Source organism: Epinephelus moara, chromosome 24 (genome assembly GCF_006386435.1).
Source record: "Epinephelus moara isolate mb chromosome 24, YSFRI_EMoa_1.0, whole genome shotgun sequence".
Taxonomy (NCBI): Eukaryota; Metazoa; Chordata; class Actinopteri; order Perciformes; family Serranidae; genus Epinephelus; species Epinephelus moara.
In genome coordinates, this window is record NC_065529.1 from 22,025,114 (window position 1) to 22,044,352 (window position 19,239).

Genomic DNA, 19,239 nt, shown 5'->3' on the forward strand with positions numbered 1-19,239 from the left:
ACTGGACTGAGGCAGGCTTTGAGCTCACAGATTGAAGCTGGACCCGTAGCTATATTTAAGATCTGAATCTCTATGCAAACTATAAAGCCTTGTTCCCACCTGGCAGTCTGATCTAGTTCAGTTTGTTACACATTAGAGTCGTTATTTTTGGGTTTCCATTGTCAAAACTAGCGTATGGTACCGACAAAACCTCTCCATTCCATCTAGTTTTTTCATTACCCAGATGTTGGGGTTACCAACTGTAGCAAACTGATGGGAAACTAAAAGATGGCACTAGAAATACTACAGCTCATTGAGAGAATCATCACTTTTGCTTGACAAGGACTCAGTTCACAAGCCCACCACTTTTAAATAGCCCATTGATTGTGACAGAGACTCCAAACACTCCAGCCTGTTCTTTTTGTTCTAAAAACAGCAGCGCGCATCCCCATTCTGTGGATGATCACCAAAGTGCAGATGTTCCTCTGCACTTTGGTGAAGAGGACATAGAGTGAGAGCTGGGTGTAGCAGTGAGTAAAAACCCCTCATACATTTATCAGCGGAGGAGATGCAAAACAGATCAGGGTTTGGGTACGGTAAGGTTCTCAGGGTATGATACCAAAAGTGCTCCAAATTACAGAATCGCCCCCAAAGAGAAAGCTGTTTAGGATCAGCTCTTCCAGCTGTGTTTGGAGACAATTTAAAAAAGCATGCCATGAATGTTGTACTCAGAGTTACATTTAAAGGTCCAGTGTGTCGGATTTAGGGAGACATATTCTCAGAAACGTAATATAATACAATAAGTACGTTGTCTTTATTGTGTAATCACCTGAAAATAGGAACTATTGTGTTTATTACCTTAGAATGAGCTATTTACATCTACATTAGACTCACAAGTCAGTCTAGACGCTTTGCTTAACTAAAGACTGATGTCTTTCTCCCTGATTTTGTGTTTAGATGGGCAGATACAATTTCAGAGTTTAAAAAAACTCCCTACGTTGCAGAACCAATAGTAAATCTGCAGGGTGGTCCTTCGGTGGCTCGCTGAACTCTTGTGCTCATAAACATAGTCCGACTAGAAACACGTGTAGCGGTACAAAATGGCTCAAGTCGCTGTAAGTCCTTCATTTCCACAATCTTGTGGACTGAGCACACGTTTGATAAAACGGAGTTAAATCTCTCGGCATCCATTTTCAAGCTCTCTGTGTGTTTGTGTCCTTGCGGATGAGAAAAGGGGGAGCGCACATTTCCGGGAGGGCGTGTCCTTTTCAAAAATGTAAGAGGCGTTGCTTTGTTGCCGGCCATTTTCTCCGGTGTGTTAAACACACTTTAGAAAGGAGTGTCCCCAGACTATCAGAAGGCAGAGATCTCTGATTGTCTGGTGGCGAGACTACATCTACATAAGGGGCAGGTCCTGTTTTAGAAAGGGTCATTTGAGTTTTTCACGTTGGCCACCATAGCTAGCATCCCATCCACGATAAGATGAACAGCATCGGAGGAACATTGATTTGGAACATAAAACTGCTTTACTCTGTGTTTTCACCAGTTTTAATCACCAGGGATCACGTTTATAAAACAGTGTGTAGGATCTGTACACAAGAAAATATTTGGATTTATAAAAAATATTTATATGCCTGCCAGAGCTCAACTTCCTTTTACAAATCCCAAATCAACTTAGAACTGTCCGTGCATGGATGAGTCTCATATTCTGCCCTCTACACGCCCATATTCGACCATAAATGCTCAATGCAAAGCACCTCACGAATGCTGATGCATATAAATAAGCCTGTTAATCAGTGGGTCTTTACAGTGAATCATGGCAACAACTCCCAATAATCAGTGGTATCCCCGACCCTGGGATATCACTTGAATTTATTTAAGTTTGTTATGGTGAACTTGACCTGCATTATGATTAGGACTCATTAGGATGATGAGGATATGGAGTTTAATAACTGTCAGTGGCTTTATTTCAAGACTTTGCTAATTTACACAATCCATATGGTGGTGAAGATGTAAGTAAGGTGACTGGAGTAGGCAAAGTATGTGTGGCAGCAACGGCCATGTCTCGAGTCACTGCAGCAATTTTAAACTCAAAAACTATATGAAAACTTAAATTGTACTTGGTGAAATATATTTACAGTATTAGATGATATCACTGAACTCTGTTGACGCTCTGTTTTGCAATTACTTAACACTATTTGATGTTCAAAGGCTGTGGTGCACTTCCCAGCTGACCATATGGTGTGTCTGGCCCTCTCTGTGCTCTGGGGATGGGAATGGTGATGGTGAGACAGCACTGATGAAATAGAGATTTGAGTTGTCTTAGAATTTTTACAACTGAAACGTGTTTGTCGAAAAGTTCTGGCTCACTACCAAAAGTACAATAAAACACTGGGGCTGGTCTGAATGGCTATGGTAAGGTGGATCTATAAGTAACATGTGAAATTAAGTGCAATTTAATGTGTGAGGGACATCATTGTACATATAATGACTCCTCTCACATTTAATTTCTACAATCTGGCTTCAATTAACCACCTCACCACCTGCATCGCCAGTTTCCCCTGTCTAAAATGTTCATACGCAACTTTTGTTTGGGAAGTGTCGACGCCTCTTTCTGGCATCATTTGTGTGTACACAGTGGTTATAAATGTGACTCTTGTGTTTTGGAGAGGAGGAGACCTCTGGGAATAATTCAGCTCCCAGTAAAAAACCCCTGAACAATGAACACTGAAGGAATTCAAACCGGTAGTTCAGGCTTGGCACATGGGCGACGTTTCAGCTGGTTGCAATTTGCAGTCCTCACCACTAGATGCCACTATATCCACTGCTACTTTAAGAGACCAAATACAATACAAATCTAATAATATGTTTTGGACAATTCATGTGGGAAAGTTTGAAATGACAAGTGACAACTCTGGAATTGTTTTTAATGCGTTACAACTGAGAGTCTGTCACTTGTTAAGAAAGGCCAACTACCAATTTAGACCTCCATTAATCTTACATTACTACCACTGTTTAACACAGCCTTTCCAGCATAATAATGACGAGCCAACAGTCTGTATTTAGACTTCAGCCTCACTGTGGCAATTTCTATTTGTACAAAGAGTTGACGGACAATAGGGACATCTTGATATCTTGACTCCACAATAAATATGTCCTGAATCTAATTACTTAAAAGTTAATTTCAATGGACTAAACATATACGCTAGGGTGTGTTACTATAGAGACAGTGAACTGAGGATGATTATCTCCTGACCTTTGCATTTATTTTCTATTCAGAGACACTGAATTTCTCGCTCTTACCAAAGGAGCTCCAGGTTAGTGTGCCTAGGTATTTTTGGTTCAGCTCATTGTTAAATATCAGAATAAGGTTGATTTTCAACTGAAGGATCCAAGAGAAAACAGATCTTTTACGACACAAAAAGGTGGGTGAATAGTGCGATAATTCTAACACTTACATAATTTTGAATGGGGTATTACTCTGATTTACCAACTCTTTCTATTCTAAGGTGCCAGGGTGGCTGGGTTTATCTAGAGCTGCTCATTTTTAACAACAGAAGTTAAGCAATACAGCTTTTTTTAGATTTTGCTGCTGAGGAGTTGAACTAATTATAATAAAAATAAAGCAAACAAAAACACTGTTATTGCTGAAATGAAAACCAATTCAAATGTAGGTATTTCAGTGACTTTTAAGGCCTGATATACAGTATGTCTACAGTATGTTAAAGCATGCAGCTTATCAGATTTTCTTTTTTTTAGATATTCATAGATTATCCCTAAGTGGTTACTCTTTGACGACCGTAGAATAAATGAAGGATGTTGCTGCTGCTGTAATTGCTCATTGGAGTTCCTCATTACTAGTTGATGATAGACTGTACAGCTTTTTTTAATCATCAGCAACTAGGACTCATCAACAAACATCAACATGCTATGAATATGGAAATCTCAGCTCCCTGAAGCCATTTGGAATTTGATCCAAACAAAGTCATGCCGACAAGAAACTGACGTCAATGTGTTGCAATTACACTTCACATTCTTAAATGCATTCAGACCCGAGGATATGGTGTGCCACAGTCAGTGATTAATAGGTGGCTGCATGTTGCTGCAAAAAATGCTCTGTATTTAAAGCGTTGAAATATTGCAGATATTTAACATGATCTGGGGACAGTTAATGACACACATGCAGAGACATGCACAGACACATATAATGCACACATATAGACAGAGGCCAAGTCAACACACACACACACACAGGCACACACACACAAAGACAGGCATTTTCCACGATACAAGGTACCTTGTCCTTCGGGAGTCTCTCCGAGAGGATTGACTTCGACTTGAGTGGCGTCGACTTTCAGGAACAGATCATAGAGCCTCTTAATCTGATCTGCTGCCTGTGAAGTCCACATAGGACAGTAATTACCTCATGGTTCGGCTCTGAGCAGCCGGCCCCGCCAAGGCCACTCAGCCTCCCACACAGGCTACATAAAACACGGCAAATCACCTTCAACATCACACTGTCTGAGTTTGTTTTGCATGAATATGTGTGTCTCTGTATTGAAAGGGAATATTTTTCTCTTTTTTTTTTTTCCAAAAGGTGACAACTGGCAAATAGGACATGCATTGCAGCACATACAAATGTAGTTTCACATATATATATGTATATCATTATAACCTGGCTGTGGCTTTTTTTTTGTTTACATGTAGGATTGATATTTACAGTCTATGGACAAAAGATGAATGCAGCCAGTCAGCGGGACAACATAGAAATGCCACAACACTTAAATCATCACTGTCAAAATCTCCATTTTAAAAGCATTTCAACTGATCTCTGTATTGCTGCAACTGTTCTTTAGTAATGAAGACAGCTTGACACAGCACTGAAAGACTTCTAAATGCACAGCTCCAGACAAAGTCCACCAATCTCACTTACTTTTCTCCTGTCTCACACACACAATCAGTGTAGGCACACTCTTGCATCTACACAAAGATGCTGTCATCCCATAGCTCATTCAAAAAGGTAAAGGTGTTAAAAGAAGAGGAGCTGTAATTATCTCTGAATTAAACAGTCTGGCAGCTGACTCGCAGCAGCCAAGGGAAAGCATACTGACAATGCAGAAACTTAACCAATCACTCTTATTTCTCCCCTTGCCTGTTTAAAATCAATGCCCATTCAGTATCCTGCAAAAAAGAGGATCGCATCCACTTCGATGCAACCAAAGCTCAAACATTCTTGACTTTTAGTTTGCTTTTCTGCAGATTCACTTGGCTGATTTATACGTTTTCCATGTGCTAAGATTCTGAGCTAATCTGATTTCTCATGCCACGGTGCCTGTGGTAAAGAAAACAAATTAGTGATCTGATGCCAAGAGACAAATGGCTTTGAAATGAACTCTATATCAAAGCACACATACTCATTCTGAATGTGAACCTCGGGTGTTTCTGTACTGTTCTTCCCTGGCCTCTTTTTACTAGCTAATGCTGCCTGAGCAACATTTGTAAAACTTGAGATGACAAGAGAAAATGTTTGTTCGCTGTCCTCAAAATTATAGGTTGCCCATTGTGACGAGTTTCGTTTCTTACTGGATGATTCACTCACAAAATCAATGTGAGACATGTTCTATCAGATGATGGTTCCATTAGTGATGTCAGCTCCCTCAGCCTGGCACAGCGCTGTGCTGTGCGTCACTGCCAGATATATGACAATAGACCACCTGGCAAGTGAGCCTAGTGTAATGACACTTCACAACTTGCCTCCGGAAAACTAATAATAGCCAAAGTTTGGTGTGTTTGTCAATGAGGATTCATCTGTCTGTGCATATGTGTGTGTGTGTGTGTGTGTGTGTGTGTGTGTGTGTGTGCACTGTAGATTTTTCTGCCTCTTCTTTGCATTGTGTCTTTAAAGCCTTCAGTGCACCCATTACCTGTCTCTGCAGAGGTCCTTTGAAACCCAAATTAGCTGCCATGCGGAGTGCCTGGTCGTCTCGCACGCCTTCAAATATATCTATGACTTCCTATAGGATTTTGCAGAGAGAGAGAGAAAGAAAGGAGGGAAGGAAACAAATGGAGAAATAGAGTGAGAGAGAACAAGAGGCTCAAATGCTGGGCTATAATTTGACACAAAGCGGATGCTCATATTAAACTGCAGACATCATAATTAAGTAGTGGCAAGCTGCCAGACATCGAGAAAAGAGACTTGGGGCTGAGACGCTGGATTTATGATCATCAGACTCCTGTATCCTTGACTTTCAGATAGAGAGAAGCTCGCTTATCAACTTTTTTTTTTTTTCATAGGTATAAAAATGGATGAAGGATTTCAGTGTGCACAGTCGTGAAGACAGTGAGTCTAAAACTGCTGCTGTCGTTAGCTGGTGTGCACCTATTCTGTACAAACTAGGTCTGGACCATATAGATTTTAATGAGATGTTTGAGGGGCTATCATGTGTGCTAGATAAGCAACACCACAGCTGTGTATCGCACATACAATCTGAAATCTCCGGTGGAAATAATGAATGATATAAATCTCAGCTGTATCTTCACAATCTGCTCCAACATCTGCAGACAATAGTGAAAGGAGGATATACAACAACAGGAAATAGAGGCAAACTCCATCTGTATTACTTAAATTGTACATCTGTTATCAGTGACAAGGACCTGTTGCCAAGTAGCCGAGTGACTACACTGGATTCAAGTTGTGTATATGAAATCTCATTAGTAGCAATTTATAGCACAGAAGGCTGTGTATCTGTTCATGTTACGCTTTAGAGCATTGCTATATGTGTGCATCATGTTCAGCTGTTGCAGTGTGCAGGCAGGCAGGACAATACATTTAACTGAATGAGCAGGAAATACAAACTGAGAACTCCATCTGAGAGGGCTGCTAAAGAATCCAGCCCTGGCATGGTTTAAAGTCAGTCAGATCTTTAAGCAATAATGATGAGGGTTCCAAGAGTGCTGGACAGGATCAATTAATTTGAACCTCTTCATTGTTTTTTGAGGCAGATACGTTTTAATTTTGACTGGGTTAGGTGCCGAAGTCTGTAATTTGGTACCGACCAAATTATGACCCTACTACCAAGTACCAATTCACGTTAAATCCATTGGTGCCAAACTCAGCACCCGAAAGTGCATCTAGGTGAGAAAGCCAGGCTTAGATAAAAGGTGGAGGTGCTGAAAAGCACCCCGAGACTGGGAAGCCGGCCACGGAGCTCTGAGGCCGGCAACGCAGCTCCTTAACTTCAGACAAGAGACAGAAGCACCGCCAAGCTGGGTTGCCAAAGCTCCACAGTAAATCTGTTGGCTTCCCAGCGATCCAAAACTTTTGCTGCAGTAAGGATATGTCACAATAGTTTTGTCGTCTGGTCTTTTTCCTTTTCAATATAATTTTGGTAATAGCCTTTTATCACTGGTAGATGAGCAGACACGCAAACACACACACGAGACTGACAGACAGAAGATTAGCTCAACGTGCAGAGGAGCAGCATTGCTTTTTAGTCAACCAAGTCACCCCTGCAGCTTTCTTAAAAAAATCCCATCTTTGTTATTACACAGGAAGTTAGCACTAAAAAAGTATGACCGGACCAAATTACAGGTACCGGTATTGTTTCAAACGTGAACAGTACTTAACCCTAGTTTTCCTATTCTTCTCATTTGATATTGTAGTGATGGTTATAAGCCACAAATCACATACCTTAAAGATGAGTTCTGGCGAGTTGGCGGCTACCTCCTCAATATCCATACCCCCCTGGGGGCTGCCTACCATGACAGGACCATTACAGGCGCGGTCCATCAGGATGGCAAAGTAGGTCTCCCTGCTAATGTCCAAGGCCTCAGCAACCATCACCTGGATATGGCACAGCAGAGGAAAGAGAGGCTAATGGAGGAAAGAGTACCTACTGCAGCTCTAATAAAAATACCTTTTGATTTTTCTTGACTTTCCCCTGGTAGACTTAAATTTTTACATTACAATGCATCTTTAAATATGTCCATGATATTCAACACTAGATTAAACACAATGACACAGGCAAATAAGCAGGGTCCACTGATTGGCAGAATCTACGAAGCATAGCTCTGAGAAAATCTTTTATGCTGTGAATAAGAGAAAGGGAGGCAAATAGAGAGCAAGGTAACTCAGAGCCTGGCAGACAAGCAGAAAGAGGAAGCAAGCGAGAGGCTCATTTGGAAAAGAGAAAGAAAAAACCTGATAGGAAACTATCAGTTGTGTGGCAGTTAATGGGCTGCAGGTTTTTGGATGAAGTGTTTGTTTGAACATGCACAGCCCTTATGTTCTGTCTCCACCCTGTCGCCCAGCAAATGAGGATGGATGGTCTTCTCTACCCTCCATGTTCACAGACAGCGCTCCTATCTCCTTGTCCAAATGTTGTCTTCTCCAGTCGCTCAAACGCTCTCTTAAGTTCCCTGTTGTTCGACTCGTTGCCCGATTCTTCACTCAAACTAAACATATTCCATTCCAACTGTCTCGGTCTTTCGTTTCCTCCTAAAACACTCGTTTTAGCCTCCTATGTTCTTCTTCCACAGCCATCTTTTACACTCCCTGTCTCATCTGCCCTTATCTTCTCTTCTCATCCTTCTATCTGTGCCATGACAGCAAATCCATGTAGATGGTGAAGTGCTGTCCCGTTCTCTGTGGTGTGCTCTGCTCTGTGGTGCAGCATGGGTTGAGGGTTGACGCGAGCTCCATTGAGGGGTTGACAGCTAAACTCTGGCTGTCATCTGACAGACCAGGTTGTGACTACACCATTACTGTACTTAGGGATGTCCCGAACCAATCTCAAAAATCAGTATCAGGACTGATTAAGGCATTTTTTAATGATCAGGACTGGCTATGTTGAGCTGTAAAGAGTTTGTTACGGTCCTTTGTTTTATGCTAGCTGTAACACAGGTGTTCTTACTTGCAAAGATTTTATTCACAGCTGTGCAAAGAGTGTAGCCGTCTTTAACTCCACAACTGTCTGAGCCCTGCCAGCGGTGAAACACCACACACCATAAACAACAGCAAAATGCAATGTTTACGTCATTTACCGAAATTTTAAACACTCATTTCAGCTCAGTGAGAGCCTTGTGTTTTACCTTACTTCATCTCTGGTGCATGATATTTCACTGTAGGCTGAGGAGAGACAGACAGTGGACTGTCACACTCACCACATCACTGCAATTGAGACAAAAGCTACAAGCCAATAAGAGTAGGCTAATAAATTAATAAAATGTCAATAGTTAATTTAATAATTAATGTAGGGTCAGATGTTCAGATGGCGAACATAAACGCAGCAAACACTGGAGAATAGTCTAGTAGTTTTTTCAATAGTTTTATTAAAAAAAAAAAAAAAAAGCACTAAGGAATTGCTTGGATGCATTTTTTTTTCTTTGATCATACATATATATTGGATTTCTAATTACTTAAGGGTACCTGTAGTGTGCACTGTGCAGCAGGATCACCTGACTGGGACATCTCTAACTGTACTCGATCCTTTAGGTCAGTCAATGGCTGCTCTTGCCTGGTCTGATTTCAGTGCCCACGCTGAAAGAGGATGCTTTCAGTAAGACTATATGATGGCCAATTGGAGGTCACGTCTCTTCTCGCCCACATCTAATTCAACTTTTGTCCGGTTTATGTTGTTGTTTGTTTACCTTCTCCTCTGTCTCTGAGAAATGGAGTTAATTGTGAGCTTGTGGACTTCCTGGTCCGCAGGTGCTTTCTATAAAAATGACAAGTGTGACACTCATTTGATTCGACCTAAACTCTGCAGCAGGAGTAGGAGGAGAGGTTAGGTGGAACGGGGGGTAGCAGGGGCAAAGGGAGATGGGGAGAGATGAAGAAAGAAAGCGGGGGACCCACACATAAGCTACAGACTCAAAAGGCTTCATCACCTGGCAATGTCTGTTTTGAGGAGGTACTGCATGCAGCAAGCGAGTAGAGAAAATGATATTCCTGCTTGTTAGTGGCACATAGAAACAGTTGTTTACCAAACACTTTAAATTCACAGTGGGCCCAGTTCAATTTATGCAATGAGCCATAACACCAGCCAGCGCAAACCCACAGTAAACAACAGTGGAAGGCTACTATTTAGACCTAGTGAAAGAAAAAAAACAAAAACCATAGAGCCAGACTGCCTTCACAGTCATTAATTTTACAGAACTGCATTACTGGACTCAAAATGCCTTGAAATGAGGTCAGGGAAAAAAAAAAAAAAAAAACACACAAAAAGAAAAAGCAAAGTATATCTTTCTTTCCTTCAGTCTGTGCAGCGGCTCACCGTTTTCACTTTCACTCCATCTTTTGGTGTCTGTTTGGTAGTCAGGTTGAAACCCAGCATCTTATTGGCCAGTTCACCAACCACAGCAGGGCTGAAGGAGAGAGGTTACAAGTCAAACAGTGTTCTTATTCTAAACAACAGTCTTAATTTAAAAAAACAAAAACAAAAATCACTGAAAAGCACACACTTACAAGATGAAAGATGAGAAAAGCAGGTGAACCTGACAGATGAATAAGTATTTCTTTATCTCTCCGGAGTTTTGTTCAGCTGAAGAGAGATATGCCTCAGCACTTTCTGGGCATTAATGTAACATATTCTGACAAAGCACAGTTTTTGGATACACTTTGGTACATCTACACATCGCTGTGAATGAACCTCTGCTTGTACTGCGTGCCGGGGCTGCTTCTGAAAGCCTGCTCTGGTTTTGTTAGTGAATAAAAATGAAGCTGGGGTTGTACTCATCTTTTGATGGATGAGAGGAAGGTGAACTGTGCACTCATGTCACTGTCTGGGGACACTGAACTTCAGCATATCTCACTTTGAGAAAGTTTCCGGCCATTCCGAACCCTGAAGTAGGGTGACGATGATACATATCTGGGACAATCGTCATAAATCACCTTTTTTGCCTTTAAGGCGGCAGGGAGTGGTGGGTACCTTTACTGAAACGATAGCACTGTTTTAGTCCTGGAAACTTGGCAGAAGGAAATGCAGCGCCTGAGCAAAGAAAAATCCTTTCAAGTTGCTGTTTAGCCTTTTGAAAAATGCAAACAATTCTGGAGTGAGCCTTTACTGAAGGAATACACTCATCACACTTTGTAACTCTAAGCCAGAACAAAATAAACCTCAGCAACGGCACAAAACCCAATCAACCCGAGAGAGGAGAACACAGTATGGGGTGCAAAACGCTTCTGCCGACCTTAAAATCACTTTTTCAACATTTAATTGAGGGTAGTTGTTGGAAAACAAGACACTGGAAGAAAGAAAAAAACTGTTTATTTGCAGCTCAAGTAATCCTGACTGTGTCTTTGTGCCTTGGGAGCATCTTCAGAGAACTCTTTGAGCCTCCTCACTCTCAAAGTCGCTGTCGCAGGAGAAATAATATGAATCTATCTCCTACAGTCATGAATGTGAAATGTAGATAGAGGCATACTTACTCCTTGGTTAAGTGCACTCCACCTTTAAGGCCACTGTCAAACACACCCTTTCCTCTGCCACCAGCCAGAATCTGAGCTTTCAACACAATCTCCTTGGCATCTGAAAGACAGAGAGAGATGGATAGAGAGAGAGACAAAGGGAGGGGAAAGAAAGACAAGAGAGAGACAGAGCACTTAAGATATAGGCTCAGCACCTTGAATGCCCCCTTGGGTCTGCCACTTATCTGTCCATCTGATTGAAGGAAGCAGGGCTAGAGGGAAAAAAAGAGGGGTGAGTGCGTGATATGTGACAAGATTAGGGACTTTGTCAGGAAGGAGAGAAGGTTTACACTCCAGAGATCAGCACCCATCCACAGGGAAAATATCCTGACTCACTACTAATTACAATGTGGTACAGGGATTACTGTGCTTGTATTGTAATGGACATAAAGATCTTTTAAACAAGACTAATGCTGTGTTCACACAACGACACTGCAACAGTGTGACGAGCTACATTATCACATAGTTGGCACTAAAGTGTTGCTTAAGGGTTTGTTAAGGTAGCTACTTCATCACTGGCTTGTGTGCCTGCTACTTGCCACCTCATCTTAAGTTTGTATTTGATCAGAACATATCTAGGATATGGTTCTGGTCCATGTCTGAGCCCCATTTCAACATCACATTTCACTGCTCCACTGCATTGTGTGCACTGCAATGCAGATAAAGCTAGCATAGTGTCAGCCAACTAAGCTGAATACCTCAGTACCACAGCTTAAAACATTCATTCATTCATTCATTTTCCTTAACCGCTTATGCTGTTGGGGGTCGTGGGAGGGCTGGAGCCTATCCCAGCCAACGTTGGGTGAGAGGCAGGGTACATCCTGGACAGGTCGCCAGACTATTGCAAGGCTGACACATGGAGCCAGACAACCATTCACACTCACCATCATGCCAACGGGCAATTTAGGGTCACCAATTAACCTAACCTGTATGTCTTTGGATGGTGGGAGGAAGCCTGGGTACCCAAAGAGGACCCATGCTGACTCAGGGAGAACATGCTAACTCCGCACAGAAGGGCTCTCCCACCCTAGGGTTCAACCCTCTACTCAGCTTGAAACAAAAACATATCATTTTTTTATGCTTCACCAGGTTATTGGAGTGCTTAAAAAGTTAAGGGTTAGCGTAGTTTTGATTTGTAGCGCATCATGCCTGTCTGCAGACAGGCAAAACAACTGTCTTATACTAAACACGTTTTCCAAGCAAATACAACATGCTAATGTTATTAGCGCCAGCCTATGGCATTTTACATTGTATACATTAGCCTAGCGCAGGCGGAGATTTCCTCTGCTCATATGAAGCCAGGATAAATCCTGAAGTATAAATCCCTGAAGGATATATCACACACAAGACTTAAAATGCTATTTTAGTGGAGGCTGAAATACAAGTAAATACAAGCTTCATTTCCACTGAGGGAATTGGTGTCAGTATACAGAAACAGACAGGAGGTCTGCGTCACCGCGACACTGAGTGTGAGGGTGGGCCAGTTCAACTTTCTGTCAACCACGGGGGTGTTTTGAAAACGCCCCCATTTTCACAGGTAACTTAGCCTGTCCCCCCACCGCAGGAAATAATGGATTAATCCTGGAAAGCTGTTGATGCAGCATTTTTCTCCTTATGATAGTAACACGGTGATTATTCGACCAATGACAATTTGGTCGGACGAGAGCATAGCAACCAAATAATCATCTAGTCGACCAGGAGACTACAGCCCTAGTTCCTATTACGGAAATAGCATGACCCGCCCTACTCTGCCTCTGACTGGCTAAATGCTGATATTCTTATCCTACCTTCAACCAATCTCATTCCTCATGCTTAAATCTAACCAACCCAACCCAACCCGAAGGCAAAGAGTACTAGCCAATCAGAGAAATGGCCCTTTGGTGCAAAGAGTGTTTGTTTCAGGGTAACAGGCTGTTGTTAATATGTCCAATGGGACCATATTAACGACTATTGGGGATTCAGAATTATGGGCCATCATAACAATGGGCAGTCACTAACACAGACAACATCTGAGGCTGACTGGAATGTCATTAGTTTTGTAGGTGTTTGGTCATAAACCAAAATATTGGACAAATTATAATTTTGACTGCATTATGGTGCAGAAGGAAATGTCAGATGATGAATGTCTAAACCAAATTTAACGGCAATCCAACCAACAGTTGTTTAGCTTAGACATTTTACTTGAATCCATAACTTTCAATAAAAAAATCAAAGGATTACTAAAGTCAGTAGGCTGCGTCTTCTCTAAAATATGAATGTCTTCACAAAATTTCAAAGTAATCCATCGAACAGTTGTAGAGATATTTCAGTCCGGACCAAAGTGGTGGACCGACCGACAGGCCGTCTAAGAATACCTAGAACAAACAACATACACTTGAATTGTTTTACTGGTGCATTTCCTTATAACTGTCATCTGGTTACAATCTCAGTGCAAGAAGGAAAATAAGCAACTGGACAACTGTTGGAAACTTTCACATGACCTTGCTCTAATTATATAACCACCTGCATCCCCTTTGCTGTCACTGCCACCTTGCAAGTAGTCGCACATCAGGAGGAGGCTCCTCAGCTGTCTTTTCAGCATCCTGCCCACAATCTCCCTCTATTCAAATGGAGCGAGGACACTTGATGAAAGATGGTTTCTGGCTAGGTTATTATTATCTAGGTGGGGGAGTTCAGCTATTGACAGGTGGCTGCCATCAGGGTGGGAAGTGGGTGTTAGGGAGAGTGGAAGGGGATGATCCGCCATGCAATGCTTAGAAAGACACCTTGACCTTGAGGACTGGAGACAGGCTCCTCCCTTGACTGGGGAAAAAAAAAAAAAAAAAGACACCTCTACTAGCAGGGTGGAGAACGTCTAGACAGGAGCCAGTGAGCTGAGAGAGCCCCAAAACTCTGGCCGTGCTCGCTGCTGCTGTAGTAAGAAAAGGACCCAGAGAAAATAGCCTCTGACAGGGTGGCAGGGATTAAACTAACACTGCATTAGCGAGGCCCGTTCTCTGTGGAGAGTCGAGAGCTGAGAGGGGAGAAAGAAAGCGGGAGAACGAGGGAATAAAGGTGTGCTCATATGCAGAGGGCTTTGAGAGGAGTCATAAATGAATAAATATGTTAATAAAAAACCGCTACTGTGCAAAATTAAAAAGAGTTCAAAGCAAGATGAAATAGAGTGTCCTGTGGGCATGTGCAGCGGAGAGGGACGGCGCAGAGGAAATGACTTTTGCTTTAAAAGGAGAAAAAAAGAAACATGAAGAAGAACAAAGATGTAACCCAACAGGGAGATTGCATTGTTTGAGGTGTGGAGAAAGGTAAGAGTATTGACACATTGATGAGGACCTTAAAAAAAGGTAAGGCATGGTTTTAAAGCGAAGATATATTAAATATATTAAAAGGCATGTAATGTGCCAGGGAAGGTAATGGAGTGAGAACAAGGCAGGTGTTCATTCCTGCTGCACTAGTAATTGATAGCAAACCTGCTTATTATGCGGCACACAACAAGATATTGTAGCAATATCAGCAATTATGAATGGGCACTGAAAGAGCAATGTGCTGATAACAAGAGGAAACTTTTTAAAAGAAGAGACAAAATGGGAAGAGCATTGTACATGTCCTGATTAAATGCATTCACGCTGCATATCAAAGACTGTATGATGAAAACTCATGTGCCATTCTCACAAAAAAAAAAAAAAAAAAAAAATCTGTGTAGAATCATACCAAACTATCTGGTTAACACTGAGACACCACACTCTGTTGGAACACATGAAGAGGATAATGATGTCCTCAAAGATCACAGTGAACATGGTGCATGGTAAAGAGCAGGGCGGCCATTATCTGGTAGTTTGACAGACATGAGATGGCCTCTAACACTCAGACAAAGGTTGGTCCCTAATGAGTGCAGAGCAGAATGAGGAGTGGATAGAAAAGGAGTAGTAGTATGTAAAACCACAGACAAGTCATGCCTTTATGTTCAACCCAGACACTGCGATGAGCAAGGGGAAAGAAGGGCACATGTCTTAAGTTAAACAGTGAAGACACCAGCGAGCACTGTACTGTGGGAGAGTCAGGGCTTAGGGTGCAGTGAAAAAATGTTTCTGATTATGTTCAGACAGCAGCGAGGCTCTACCTTGAAAGTATGTTTTCAATACTGTGATTGTGAACTATGTTTATTTGTATAACCACAGCGTTTATAGCCCCAGGTACTTTACAATGCCCGTCCATAGATTGGTCTATACATTCATACAAGTCAACAACAAATACCCAAGGGACAGTAATAAACACAAAGTCAATATTAATACTAGAACTCAACAAGAAAATAAAGACAGAGCAATGATACAACACAACAAAGCAGCATAAAACAAGAAGCACCTGGTCATCCATAAATACATGGCTGAACCCTCTTAAATAAACTGTTTCAGGTTGAGTTTAAAATGATCCCAGTCAAGATCTAGTCCGAGGTTTGTGGGTAGGGATTTCCATGTGTTGATACTCCGAACACAAAGAGCTGTTCTCAGGTTAATTTTTATCCAACTAGACTAATTACTAACCTTTACAGTACCTACCAATGTATCATACATCAAGAGGACAGTATTCATTAAGACACCGTGGAGCCCAACTGTGGAACATGAGCTTGAACTTTTTAACTGACTCTATGTCCTTGTCCCAAAACTAAAAAGAAACTTAAATGTGGGTTAATGACAGAAAGATTTCGTACTGTATAAATCATCACTGTGCTGTGCGGCTGCTGTGTTTCTGCATAGTACTGATTTATTTGATGTCCTGTTAATGTCTTCTCAGTAGTGTCAACTGTATTGAAGATATGTGTCTTTACTGACATTTTACTTTGCATCATGTTGTATGTCTTTAATTTGGTGCATGTTTTATTCTTCCCTTTAGGTGAGGTACCACGAAAGGGCTTTCTGTAAATTGTTTTTAAATGTGCAAATAAACTTACCTTAAACTGCTGGCCCAAATTAGGTTTTACAAAGGGGCACCTTACAGTACCTGTTGGATGCTTCATATGTTACTGAGCCCAAAACTTCACGCGGAACCACAAGGTCACTGATCATTTCTTTTCTTGTTGCCAGTATTAATTTCATTGATGAAAACTATACTAAATATGTTCACAAAGAACTTTTGTTCCATGACTAAGACAAGATGATGACAATGCAGCACTAACATCATTAAACACTTACTGTGACGATATCAACATGCGCTATTGTTAATGACAAAGATGAGACTAAAATGTAGTTTGGAAATGAAACACCTTAACTTGAAAGTGGTGTATGTAACACTGGAGAAAGTTAGTTAATTGTTAAGTCTCATTCCCAGGTTGTCAAATACAGATGCTTTGGGTCTGTGGTTCAGTCTCACTACCACCCCAATGTAGTGGTAACTGACGACTTGGCAATGAAACTAAACGATCAACCATCTTTCTCCCGAGTTACATACAACTCCTTTAAATCTCTATTTCTGACAAAAAGCAGGAGATCACATATTATCCATTTCCTGTGCTGCGTCCTCCATATCAGGAGTACGCCTGTAGCACACAATGAGCACAGTCAGGTAGACTGTGCTCAAGTCAGTAACTTGTTTAAGTTAAGATGACAATGACAACAATAGGGTTTGGGAGAAAGAACTGAGGTGATATCTGGAACCATCGTTTTATAATAGTTTTAAAGAGAGTATTGGGCCTCTGGCCAGTTGTTTCTGGTTCCAAAAAACATGCAAATTAGAAAATGATCCATGTCTGGATGTATTCCTGAGATTGATCATCAGATTATGATACGATAAAATCTTATGTGAAACAGCTTTGACAAAAATGACACAATTATTGGTTTTGGCTACACTAGAATTACTAAAATGTCCATTATAATCTGATGACTAAAAAGAGTAAGATCTTAACAGTTTTCAATCACTAAAAGTATATTAAGTTGTTTATTTTAACAAAGATAAGTTAAGTGCCCAGACTTTCTGTCAAATTAAAAAAAACCACAGGGTGACTTTGACTAAATATGATGACAAGGACACTTGACACAGGACTGAGACTTCAAAAATAGCTAACAAAATGAACACTACTTGTTGCAGCCACAGTAATAAGAAATACCTCCTGCAGAAAGTGGTTTGCTTCTTATATTATTGGTTGAATGAAAAACCTTCTTGGATGGAGGGGGCCATGGTTGCATAATCAGTTCTATCACGCATCGCCCATTGTGAAGATGCAGAGTAAGATTTTCATCTCCATTTATTTTCGATATCTTGGGGACATGGGAGGAGATTAACATTGCACAACATCTCCAATCACATCACATGCGATCGGAGTAACGCGGTCATCATCCTCAGGCCTTACTCATTTCCCAGTAATGAGTGCAAATCAACTCCCAGTCCGCTTGCCAGTGACAGCAGCTGGCAAAGAGGATGTTACTTTTACAATCACTGTCTCGTTCACCCTCTTTCTTTCCGTGCACTTTTGAAAGGCCTATTCTCTTCCACCCCCCTCCTCCTACTCTGTGTGTAGCCCATGGGTGGCCGGCAGCAGAGTTAGCTTTGGTCTGATATTTAATTAAGCCTTCGAGGTCTGTGCCATGAGGGGGATGCTGGCTGGTAAGGGACAGATGTAGGCTGTGTGCCAATCCAGCGAGAATAAGATGTGGCTACCATCTGCATGGAGAGAGAAAAAGATCAGGACGGTCCTCCCCAGCGTGCATGTGTGCTGTAATGAAAGTAATGTGGCGGCTAAATGGAGACGCCTAATCAAACTCTTGGGAGGGAGGAGAAAACAAACACGAGCCCACGCAGCCACAATCAAACAACACAGAGAGCCCGAGCCTTCCTATGGATAGATGCCATTAACAGCAAAGGGAAGAAATGAAAACCAAAAGACCTCTCAACCTTCAGCATCTGCGCTCATCATGACAGTACACCTCCTGGTTATGATGCAAGAGTGTTGACTGCTACCATACTGCGCTTTAGAAAAAACAAAAGGTCTGAAATGTCAGTCTACAGGACCACCAAAACAAATAATGTAAACCTAATTATTCTTTCCCCAGTATTTTCTGGAATAACTTCCAAGCAGCTGAAATATAATTCACAATTCAGGGGTATTCCAGCACTATAAGTAGAAAGAACAACAATCTGTGCTTCCATTTGCTTCCATCTAGTGGCACATGGTGTGTCTTTAAATAACTTCAGTTGTGTTGTCAACTGCATATTGATAGCTGCAGAAGGCTATTGAAGTAGCTCTAGCTTTTCAGTCACTTCGCCACAGGGCTCTTTGCTGTGTCACATCCATGGCTCACTGATACTGGGAACAATGAACTCATAACCTACTACAGCACAAAGTACTGTAGGCAATGCAGGATGATAATGACATAAAACGGGGCAACTATCCGATCAGCTTTACTAATGGCACAAGCAGCACACTGAATATGCTGTTTTCCCTTCAATATGTATACAGGGTGTCTATGGGTATCAGACAGTTAAATCTAATGCTTTTTAAGATCCGTTCAAGACACGTGTTAACCAAATTTAGGACAGATTTTTGGACAAATCACGTTTTATTTATTAAAGTATCACAGGTAAGCATTGCAGGTAAGTAGTATATATGTGATCCTATGCAGAGGTAAGTGCTCAGGAGTTTAGTGGGTAGTTTTACACACAAAAAAACATCTCCTTAGCAACACCTTGCCAGCCTATTTCTTTAATATTATCTTAATAATACCGGGGAGGAATATGGTTATTAGAGTGAGTTAAGTCAATCTACATTTTTCCGACAGGTAAGTGCAAGTATGAAGTAAAATGAC

General features: G+C 41.5%; 1 protein-coding gene across 1 annotated transcript in view; it reads right to left on the reverse strand.

Annotated features, from left to right (window-relative positions):
- suclg2 (succinate-CoA ligase GDP-forming subunit beta) overlaps positions 1 to 19,239 on the reverse strand; it is a 131,562-nt gene that overhangs the window by 61,336 nt on the left and 50,987 nt on the right. The window contains exons 3-7 of the mRNA XM_050037883.1: positions 11,408 to 11,507; positions 10,254 to 10,344; positions 7,670 to 7,822; positions 5,904 to 5,993; positions 4,277 to 4,373 (exon numbers count right to left, since the gene is read on the reverse strand). Of these exons, the coding sequence (XP_049893840.1) occupies positions 4,277 to 4,373; positions 5,904 to 5,993; positions 7,670 to 7,822; positions 10,254 to 10,344; positions 11,408 to 11,507 (531 nt within the window). The remainder of the gene's footprint in view (positions 1 to 4,276; positions 4,374 to 5,903; positions 5,994 to 7,669; positions 7,823 to 10,253; positions 10,345 to 11,407; positions 11,508 to 19,239) is intronic.